Source organism: Halichoerus grypus, chromosome 1 (genome assembly GCF_964656455.1).
Source record: "Halichoerus grypus chromosome 1, mHalGry1.hap1.1, whole genome shotgun sequence".
Lineage (NCBI taxonomy): Eukaryota > Metazoa > Chordata > Mammalia > Carnivora > Phocidae > Halichoerus > Halichoerus grypus.
In genome coordinates, this window is record NC_135712.1 from 66842824 (window position 1) to 66854872 (window position 12049).

Below are 12049 nucleotides of genomic sequence, written 5' to 3' on the forward strand. Positions count from 1 at the left end.
CACAAACAATGTGTAGGAATGTTCTCATAAACTCTTGAAGTACCTCTATACACATTTCTGTTTGGATATATGGCTAGGAATAGTATATGCCTGATTTGATAGATGATGCCAAACTCCCCAAAGCAGTTGTATCACTTTATAGTCCTACCAGCAGGACGTGAAATTTCTCATTGCTCCACATCTTTACCAACACTTGGCAATGTTAGTCTTTTTAAAGTTAGAAATACTAATGGCTGTGCAGTTAAATGCCATTATAGTGATATCTTTTTAAGTGTTTGTTGGATATTTGAATATCCTTTCTTGTGACACACCTGTTCAAGTCTCTTGCCCACTATTGGGCTGCCTTTTTCTTACTGATTGTAAAGAAGAGAGCTGTGCAGAAGGGGGCTCCCCAGAAGACTACGTGGGGTACTCAGCAAGTCTTGACTGAGAGATGGACTGCACATGTAAAGGGCAAAGCTACCAGAGGCTTAACAGAAAGACTGCTAGGAGGTATAAAGCAGAACGAATACAGTAGAGGGCAAGCAGTGTTGGGGTCTTAAGAGTTCTGGCTCAGCCAGAATGGTAAGACCTCGTTAAAACCTTGCTAATACCTTGGGCTTCTTCTGAGACACAAGAATCTAAGCCAAAATTTAGAATCAAGGACCATGCTCTAGGTAAAATAAGGCCTGTTCTACTTAGACCCACAATACACAAGCCCTGACCAAAATCGGCAGAGGAGACAATTTGGAGGTTGAGTCCTACCAAGTGAGGGGGGCTTGGGAAGCACTTTGGTTTCTACTTACTACCTTAATAAAACACAAAATTAAGCCTATACAAGTTCAAGGTGATCAGTTATTAACTGAACTGCCTACTACACAAAATGCAAAAATCAGCCATTGTAGAGAAAGATAAAGAGGATCCAGAATCTTTATATTGTGTCATCCACAGCATGTACCATACTGTTAAAAAAAAAATTAGACAAACAGGACAATGTGACCCGTATTTACGAAGAGGAAGTATTGAATAGAAACCAACTCAGAGATAGTCTGGATGTAGCAGAGACCATAATGCAGAAGAGAGAGAGAGAGAAATCTTTGCTTGCTTGAAGTTTATTAATATGTATATAACAAATATACCATATATACCATATTGGACAGTGCAGATACAGAACATTTCTGTCATCATAGAAAGCACTGTTGGATAATGCTATTCTAGAAGCTTTATCATTATTCCTGTCACATTTAAACCTAGAATTGAATTCTGTGCTTTTTATAAGGTAGGAGTTCAGTTTCTTTTTTCCCATGTAGATATCCATTAACCTGGTATTAATTTTTGAAAAGATCATGCTTTTCTCATTGCTCTCTAGTGTCATCTTCGTCAAAATGAAGTGCCTTATGTGCACAGATGTGTTTCTAAACTACTTTTTTCCCTCTAGTCTATTTGCCTATCTAGATTTTATCACTTTTATCTACCAAAGTGTCTCAAGTATTTTAGTGTTATAATAAATTTTGGTATTTTGTAGAATAAATATGCCCCTTTATTGGGATTTTGGCTAGAATTTTTTGAATCTATAAGATCAGTTTAAGAATTAACTTTTTTAATTAACTTCCTTGTAAACCATATATTATATTTATTAATATATTCCCTTATGTTATCCTGTAGAACTACATTGTCTGGTACAGTAGCTACTAGCCACTTGTGGCTATTTAATTTGAAATTTAAATTAGTTGACGGGCGCCTGGGTGGCTCAGTCCATTAAGCATCTGCCTTCCGCTCAGGTCATGATTGAGTCCCGCATCCAGCACCTTGCTCGGCGGAGAGTCTGCTTCTCCCTCTGCCCTTCCGCCTGCTCGTGCTCTCTCTCTCAAATAAATAAATAAAATCTTCTTTGAGAAAAAGAAATTTAAATTAGTTGAAATGAAATAAAATAAAAATTAACTTCCTTAGGTTCTATTTTCTCTAATTTCCTTTGGAGACTATATGTTATACTTTCACACTATATTCCCTATGTCTCTTAATCTCCTTTCTGAATTTTCTATCCTTTTGCCTTTCTCTGCTTCAGACTGGATGTTTCATCTAGCCTTTCTTTCAACTCACTATTTCAGTTTTCAGCTCTAATATTTTGTTAAACTCATCTCTGAGTTGTTAATTTCAGTTATATTCTTAAGTTATAAAATTTTTATTTCTTTTTCATAGTTTCCAAATTTCTGTAGAAGTGCTCGATCTTTTACTTTTTTGAATTATTAAAAATAGTTGCTTAAAGTCTCATAATTCCTTGATCTAGATCCCCTGTGGGTCTTTTTATGTTTGTGGTATTCATTTATGTTTTCTTATCTTTGGTGGTTTCTTACTCCTTATGAGGTGTGCCTTTATTTTTGACTGAGTGCCAGACATAGTATATAAAAAGTTGTAGAGCTCATTTAAGCGTCAAGATGATGTTATTTAACCCCAGAAAGAACTGTGTTTTTTCTTATAGGAATCTAGGAATCCAGTTTCAGGAATTGAGATTATTTAAAGCTGTGTTTCAGTCCCACAGAATACTATTCTCTTTCCAGTGTACAGTACTCTTAGGTATAGCCCTTCAAAGTCACCATCTAAAGGCTGAGGTTTTGGAGCACCTGGGTGGCTCAGTCAGTTAAGTGTCTGCCTTTGGCTTAGGTCATGATCCCGGGGTCCTGAGATGGAGTCCCACATCCACATCCCACATCCACGTCAGGCTCCCTGCTCAGCAGGGAGCCTGCTTCCCCCTCTCCCTTTGCTACTCCCCCTGCTTGTGTTCTCATGCTCTCTGTCTGTCAAATCAATCAATCAATCAATCAATCAATCTTTTAAAAAAATAAAGGCTGTGTTTTTTTTTTTTACAAGGCCACACACCCTACAATAGGCCCTGAACTCAAATTTTTTTCTTTCCTAGGGCAGAGCAAGGCTATTGATAACCCTCAGCACCTTAGCTACCTTTTCTGAACTCAGACACCCCAAAGGGAAAAGTGTCCCCGAATACCAGGCTTATCTTTTTGGATTTCCTTCCCATTCTGCATCACAGTTCCATAATTCTGGAATTACCTTCTTGGCCTTCTGATGCCATCAGATGGATTTTTCCCCTATATTTTCTAGTTCTCAACCAGAATATGAATCCAAATGTCCTAGTGTACCTTCACCATAAGAAGAAAGCCTTCCTTTAGTTTTCTAACTGATTTTTCTGGATGGCAGGTATTCCAAGCATGCTCGATTCCAAGAAAGAAAAGTGTAGCACCCATTTAAATGATTCTGATTTTGCAGATCTTATGCTTCACATTATAAATCCTGAGATGCCCTTTCAAGTATCTTTCTCTGTATAAACTCTGAGAGATAGACCAGAAATCACACCAGATATTAAATAAAGTGAAATTTAAAATTAAATGAGGAAAATGGGGTGCCTGGATGGATCACTTGATTAAGCGACCGACTTTCATCTGAGGGTCATGTTCTTGGGGTCGTGGGATCGAGCCCTGAGTTGGGCTCTGCACTCAGCAGGAAGGCTGCTTAGATTCTCTCTCTATCCCTCTCCCTCTGCCCCCCCTTCGCATGTACATGCGCTCTCTCTCTCCCTCTCTCTAAAATAAATCTTTTTTAAAAATTAAATAAAAGTTTTAATAAATTAGTGGGTAGATATTATTAACTAAAGCAGATGTCATGAACGAAGGAAGCAGAAAAGCACAATTGGCCTAAAGGACCAGGATCAGTACAGTCAGATGCACAGTGGTTCTTAGCCTGACACAGGGCCCCACTCACCCAGGGGATAGATGGAAATGTTTGGGAGGGCCTGATAGCATTAAGTGAGCCTTAGACAATGGATGCTAAATGCTCTGCAATGAGAGGGGCAGTTCTGCAGGACAGAGAATTCTCTGGCCCCAAATGCCAGTGATATGAAGGAAAAAAAAAAAGTAGAGATAAATTAAACTTCAGGCTGTTCTCTTTCTCCAGAGAGTACTTATCTTTGTTCTGGCACCAAATCCTGTTAAGTAATTGTATTACTTAGAGTAGGCTAAGCTGCTATGAGAAGTAGAATCCCGAAATTCTGAGGCTTAAGGAATTTATTTCTCATTTACATAGCAATCTAGGACAGTTTGCATAACAATCTAGGACATTTGTCCACATGGATAGCTCTTTTCCTCATACTGATTTAGAGACCTAGGCTGCTTCCACTTTGCAGCAGTCCTGTCCCCTAGCACCTTGTCATTGTATGTGTGGTTTAGGCTGGTGATTACATCCTAATTCTAGTGGTCAGAAAGGGAAAGGAAGCGCGGAGGAGGCATACAAACGTCTTCCAGGTTCTCGCCTAGAGAGCACCTTCATTCTGCCCGCTTCCATTGAGAACTTAGGCGCATAGTCACATGTGTTTGACTGGCAGCTGAAACATATAATCCAGCTGAGTGCCCAGGTAGAAGATAACATTTCAGTGTATAGGTATAATGAGAAATAGGACTAGGAAAATAATAAACGGTAGAAGTTAGTTTGGCAGCTCTCAAGTGGCAGGTCAGGTTTGGACTTGGCCCTGTAACCACAGTGAAAGCCAGTAACTGTTTCTGAGCAGGAAAGTGGAATGATTGGTATAATTATTCTAGCAATAGTGGGCAGAATAGATTGTGGAGACCATTTAAGAAGCTATTACAGGAATCCAGAAGTAAGAAATAAGGTAATAAGCAAGTATGGTGGCCATGGGAAGGGAGAGAGGAGACAAAATGCACTGATATTGTTAGGGACACATGGAATTCCAATGGTAACCACTAACATGTATTGAACATTTTACATGTATTAGCTTATTTAAGTCTGAAAAAAAAACCCTTTGTTATCCTCATTATAATAATGAGGAAACTGAGACTTACAGAGTATGAATTGGGACAGAAACCAAGTCATAGGAGGAGTTAAAGATACATGAGTGATGGGTAAATCTAGGCAGCATTTATAGATTGCTCTGAAAAAGTTTGACCATGAGGGGAGGAGAGACATAAGACATTAGATAGATGGAGAATTATCAGGTAGTAATAACAGTCTTTATTGAGCATTTCCTGTGTGCTGACCACTGATCCAAGTCCTGTACACAAATTATCTCATTTAGCCATTTTATGGGTGAGAAGACAAAATTTGTCCAGGGTCACAAAGCTGCTAAACGGCAGGGTTGGAAATGTTTTCCCATGCGTGGAATGAGCTATATATTTGAAACCCAGCTCAAATTGTCTTTCAGCAGTCTCCCTAGGTGCTCAACCCCCATTTCTCTCGCTCTCACTTGCTCTCTCTTCTGTGACTCTTGATATATCTTTAATTGTTGCCAAATGTTTGAGCGCCTGATTATTTGTTAGTAGTTTTCCTGTATGTTGGTTATATTTAAACTTCTTGAGGTCAGTAACCATCTTCTGTCCTTTTCCTATTTTCTTAAGAGTTCTAGTACAATGTAGTATATACTTGAAAACATTTGTTTGTGAAACTGATTATTTTGTTGATTTAAATATTCCAATAAAAAGTTAATCAAGGATGTACTTACTTAGATCAATTGTATTAGTCACACATGAATCCTTTCATTTTATTCATTTTCTTAAATAATATTTTCTAGATTTGTTGCCATTTAGCTGTTGATTATATATTGAATTATACATGTACATAGAAATTCATACATATATATTGAATAATATATTGATTAGAGAGGATCTTTTTTTCATGCCTTCTTAATTGCAACCTCATAGTCTTATATTAAATGTGTCTGCCACTTTCCCCACAGGTAGATGCTGGCTGGATTGGATTTTGGTCCATAGTTGGAGGCTGTGTTGTTGGAATAGCTATGGCAAGGTGAGACTATTTTATGTCAAACATGTGAGTGGACCAAACCAAAACCAAAAAAAAAAAAAATGGCTGCTTTCAATAAATGCTAAAATTCAGGGAAAAATAAAACAGGCAAAGGTCAGAGAAGGGCACTTGTTCAGACTACAGGAAAATTCACATGCATTAAGAATTTCCTGCTACAAGAAACCTTTCTCAGGAGCAGTCTGTCCTAAAATGTTTTTGGAGGATGGAGATGTATTTCCAGCGTAATTAAGCTGCCTGTCTCCATATTATTGGAGAACAGCATCTACAAATGGAATCCAGAGAAAGATGATACAGTAATAAAGGCAAATTGATTACTTATCGAGAATTGAAAAGAATCATTTGTAAGAGCATCTCTAGAACTTTCCATGAAAAGGAAGGATCTGATTAGCAGATATTTATTTTCGGTCTTTTTTGGCAGGTACATCCCTGTGTTGTTTTTTTTTAAGATTTTATTTATTTATTTGACAGAGAGAGACACAGTGACAGAGGGAACACAAGCCGGGGGAGTGGGAGAGGGAGAAGCAGGCCTCCCACGGAGCAGGGAGCCCGATGCGGGGCTCGATCCCAGGATCCTGGGATCATGACCTGAGCTGAAGGCAGATGCTTAATGACTGAGCCACCCAGGTGCCCCCCATCCCTGTGTTTATCCCATTTTGATGAAAAATGTACATAAAGACTTCCAGTTTCACCAAACTCCCTTTGATCTTAACCCATTATGACAACACATTTTTAGAATGAGTCAGAAGAAGTAAAAAGTCTCATTTTTTTTCTGGAAAAAAAAAAAAAAGAATGGAAATACCACTCATCCAGGTGACTGCCTGTAAAACTATTCTTAGTGTTTCCAAGGAGATAATACTCATTCACTTCTCAAATCATTTACCTTGTTTCATCAAAAACAAAATTAAGCAATCAACTTTACCAGAAAGAGAAGAATCTAATTACATATTTGGGGAGATCAAATAAGATATGTAAATCACCTCAATTTCTGAATACTTAAACATAATTGACAGAGGATAATATTATATCTAGACCTTACAGTTTACATAGCGTTTCTGGGATAATGAAAAAATAAATTGACACTGTAATTTCTAAATCACTCTGAGGTTTTTATAACTTCGGGAAATATAAGAATAAAATCTAAAAGCTAAAGAAGAGGAATAGGCAGAGAGCATTTGTAGGAAATCACTACATGGATAATGAAATACATTGACCTGTCACATTTGACAGAATCCCTATCTAACTTTTCTAATTAAATCTCCAAGCCTATTATAGTGAGTCATCATTAACCAAATCCTATTCTGAGCACCAGATAGGTCAAAGAGGGAACTATCGTGTATCAGAAATGACATCTCACATGTACCTTTCACTTTATTTTCTTTCTGTAAACCCTTAATTTTATCTATATAGAAATAGAGCTAGAGGAAAAAATGAGAGTGAGGACATTTCTGTTTTTAATTCATTGAAATGGAAGTTCTAAAAAATACTACCCTTACTTTGGGATCTGAAATCAATTGTAGCTATCTGCTAGGCCTAGAATCCGTTTTAAAGTTATATTCATAACACCATTTTGGGGATCCCTAGAACAGAATCTCCTTATAGACATTAGTGCTTAGGTGATTTTTTTTGGTAATTATGTTACTAAAGGCCACTACAAAATGTCCTAACAGTATAGTTTGATGGTATTACCCCATTTGAAAGGAGTAGGTCTACAAAATAGCAGATCACATTGGTTAGCTTATTCTTGTGTGATCTTGCCCTGTCAACGTCCTCACTGTTCAACTTTTTTCAGTTCTGATTGTACCAGAAAACTATTTTGTTCTCTCATACCTCGCCATCTGCCAGTCAGACAAGTACATTCTTGCAGCATACCAAAACATAAATCAAAAAAGTGTTTGGTGGGCGTGAAATTATAACAGTTTTTGGATTTTCTTGAGGGAAATTTCTATCAAGCTGTGGAACCTTTTTCAGAGTACATAAGAATTTTCTGCTCGTGAACTTTCATAGTTGAGAACAAACTTAAGTCCCTGGGCAAAAGATGCATCCATTTTTTTCCACCAAAAGATGGCATCAGCTGTCATAGGAAAGCTATTTTAGTCTCGATAATGCTTACAAACATGATTAACCTTATCACGTCAAATAAGCACAAAAGATAGCATTTGAAAGTATTAAGAAGGACAGTAATGTAATCACAGTAGAAATTAAGATCAATTTTAAATCTTCAAGGTAGAAAAAACACGGTAGATGTTATATTTGGGAAGGGATTGGTTTTTCAACGATAGGAACAATTCTCAAGGACAGAGTAAGTTGTAGGCACAACCAGAGAACTGTGCCCTGTACAGCCATCAGTTAGCAGATGAGGAAAAGTGACGGGCAAATAGAAAAGTTGCGGTTCATAACAATAAGCATCTCTGCCATTTGCCTTTCAATTTCATGTTAATTCAGAAAAAAGCAGGAATTTTGAGAACTTAAAATGCTATGAAACATAAGTCACAACCTTTAGAGGATAGTATTCATTATTCCAGAGCTACACTCTTGCTCTCATGGAGCTTACAGTCTAATGGGGAAGACAAAAAATAAACACCTGCAAGAGCAAGAGAAATGCCAATAGAGATCAGTGCTGTGAAGAAATAAGGTATGGAGACGGGATAGATGGTGAGGACTTCTTCCGTGAGCATGGAGAGTCTTAGTGAAGACTTACTGAGACCTGAACGACCTATGGGGAAAGCAGGAGAAAGGTCAGGAATGGGAGTAACCAGCGTTCCAGGCAAACGGGACAAATGCAAAAGCAACCATCGCTTGTAGGAGAAACAGAAGCAGGGCTGCCCAACTGGAGACTAGTAAGGCAGAGAGCAGATCATAAAGGAACCCGGGGGCTCCGGGGTAAGCGTTTGTACTCTCCAAGTTTGAATTTTGGGAGAGTCATCTTTGCCAGTTTATATCAACCAGTTAGCCTGTTTTCTAAAACTAGAATAATATGGGGGCGCCTGGGTGGCTCAGTCGTTAAGCATCTGCCTTCGGCTCGGGTCATGATCCCAGGGTCCTGGGACTGAGCCCCGCATCGGGCTCTCTGCTCCACGGGAAGCCTGCTTCTCCCTCTCCCACTCCCCCTGCTTGTGTTCCCTCTCTCGCTGTGTCTCTCTCTGTCAAATAAATAAATAAATAAATAAAATCTTAAAAAAAAAAAAAACTAGAATAATATGTGTTCATTATAGAATGTTTGGAAAGTATAGAAGACTTAACAAAAGTAAAAGTAGCATTTAAAAACACAGAATCCATCCTGTAAGTTACAGATCTTGAACAGAGATCACATTTTGTGTGTTTTGCAAGAGGAAAAAAAAGATTTCCCACAAAGTAACGTTTATCACATACACACAAAATGTACCGTTAAAAAAAGTTTTGTCACTTGCTTTAGAAAGAACTCATGGAAATTGTCTTCAAGAAATTATTGTTTAATGGAAGTGTGTCATTAATTTAAATAGTATCTTAAAAATCCAGGAAGAATTATAATAGAACCTTGTTTCTTTTCAGGTTTGCAGATTTTATCAGGGGTATGCTGAAACTAATTCTTCTCCTCCTGTTTTCTGGGGCTACCCTATCGTCCACGTGGTTCACCCTGACCTGTTTGAATAGCATCACACACCTGCCTTTAACCACAGGTAAACACAGACTATTTTGAGCTTTGAATAGATATTTTCAGTTCACAAAAATATATATACCCCAAAAGTAGGAATTTTTCTTGTTTTCCATAACTAATGGAAATAGAATAAGTAATTATACTTATAAAACTATAAAAATTATAAAACTAATAAATGTACAAAAATGTCTCCCACGTCCAGACATCAAACTATCTTCCCATCTAAAAAGTTCAAGAAATAATTTAAAATATTTTCATTGGTATTTTACATACGGAAAAGAAGTATAATCTTTAGCCTAAACTTATATAGCATAGAAAAGCCTATATTCTTTTAAAATTCATATCAGAGCGTTGATACAAAGATTTTTTATCTTCTTCATAGCCATTACATCATTGTTAGCTGTAAGGAAAATGAACAAAGGCATAAAGCTGTGTTTGAAGTATACACCAGTAAAATTCTTTCAACCAGCACCTATAGGTTATTCAGTCTTCTTACATCATTAATACAAAACAAAACTTACTGGCAAATACCTATTGGAAGTATATCATAGGCAGCTTACTTAGCTCATCTAATTGACCTGAAATATTTGTAGTTGCTATTGCATTGTTATTTAATAGTATCATTGGGGGGGGTCTGTATTAGTTTTCTCTGGCTGCTATAACAAGTTACCACAAGTATAGTGGCTTAAAATGACTCAAATTTATTGTCTTACATTTTTGCCAGTTAGAAGTCCAACCTGGGTCTCACTAGGCAAGAGTCCAACTCTGGGGAAGAATCCACCTCCTTGCCTTTTCTAACTTCCAGAGGCTGCCCACATTCCTGGGTTCGTGGCTCCCTTCCGCCATCTGTAAAGCCAGCAATGGGTCAAGTCCTTCTCATACAACATCACCTGCACCTTTCTTCCAAGTCACATCTTCCTCTGAGCTCTCATCTTCTGCCCCGCCTTCCACTTTTAAGGATCCATGTGATTACATTGAGTCCACCCAGATAATCCAGGATAATCTCCCAATTTTAAGGTCGACTGATTAGCAACCTTAATTCCATCTGCAGCCATACTTATAGGTAGACTAAAGGAACCTTTCTCTCATGGAGTCCCCATAAAACATACATTCCACTGGGCAGTAGGACGCTGGAGAGCCACTTTTAGACTCTGGTGTGCTCTTACCCATGCAAGTACTTGTTACAATAAATAATCCTACATAATCCTCCAGTCTACCTTTATAATAAATAATCCCATAATTAAACACATAATCCAGTAGGTAGCTATTACTTGCAAACGGATTAAAAAATCTGCAACTTTAGCAGTCTTTTGTTAAAGGAAAAGAAGAAGCAATAACAGAGCTCTCTTGGTCTATAAAATGATCTGTCATAGTATCCCAATTTGCACATATGTGCTCTGTAATAAAATGACCAGCAATTTATATATCAGAGGCATCAAATTTTTCAAAGACAGCCTTTACTTTAGAGTTCCTACCAAGCCAGCTTCTCTGGAGTGCCACAGCAAATTCACAAGGGCATCATGGGTTATTTTAAATTTCTGAAGGAAACACAGAGATATTCCACATCTGTCAGACACTTTGTGAACCTCTAGTTCGAGAGAGTTCCCAGTTTCATCATTAGATCCCTGTGGCTTTCTTTTTTGATAACATCATATCTTTGCAAAGTTTGGTTTCCTGCAGTGGCTGTGATAAAAAGTAAATACTGCACAAAAATCAGGTCTGATTCTCGGATTTGATTACAAGATTTGAGAAGTCATGCAGTTCCCATCAGATTGCACGTATCTCATTAGTCAGTGGTTGTGGTTATTTGAGACTGAAATAAAAATACATTTCTTTCAATATATGGGTATTATTTTTTAAATGGCCACTAAATTGTTAGGACATATATATTTATTAAATGGTTTGGCCCCAACTATGTAATTAACAAACTGTTAGTTATTTATTTTGGCCTTGGGCACCATGAAAAAATTACTAAGGCACTCAGTGTGCTGTGAAGACAGGTTTGGAAATTTCTGTCCTGTACCATCCTGCCAGGAATCCCTTTCTTTAATTTTTAATGCTTTGCCTATAAAGCCCAGTTGTCCAGAGTAATGGTTTTTGGATACTGTGCACTTTTTATATACTAACATTCCTATATTAGGGTTTTTGAACAATTTTGGCAAGTATTCTGAGCCAGAATTTTTTGTTTTATTTTATTTGGGTATAGTTTCATAATTTAGCAATTGCACAACATTCTGATAGAATAGTTCTGGTTTACAACTCTTCTTATTCATGGCATTACACTCAGATTTGTCTGTGTGTGTGTGTGTGGTACTGTATGTCAAGTATGTATCTGTTAGATTCTATAAGAACAAAGTTGTAAGTATATAATGAACACATTTTTGCCCTTGAATTGAGTGTAGAATATTCATTATAAGATATTCCATTCATTAAATTTTATGTGTTTTCTATTTGATATGATAAAATTAACAGTTTTATCTCTGGGTGGAGGTAACAAGAAAATTTATTTTTTACCTCCTTTTTTGTCTAGATTTGTAATAATGAGCATGTTTTACTTTTTTTTTAATGTTTTACTTTCATAATCAGAAAAAA

At 37.2% G+C, this 12049-nt stretch overlaps 1 protein-coding gene across 1 annotated transcript in view; it reads left to right on the forward strand.

The window, feature by feature from the left end:
* SLC49A4 (solute carrier family 49 member 4) overlaps window positions 1-12049 on the forward strand; it is a 71094-nt gene that overhangs the window by 36821 nt on the left and 22224 nt on the right. Inside the window, exons 6-7 of the mRNA XM_036107394.2 lie at window positions 5738-5805; window positions 9352-9479. Of these exons, the coding sequence (XP_035963287.1) occupies window positions 5738-5805; window positions 9352-9479 (196 nt within the window). The remainder of the gene's footprint in view (window positions 1-5737; window positions 5806-9351; window positions 9480-12049) is intronic.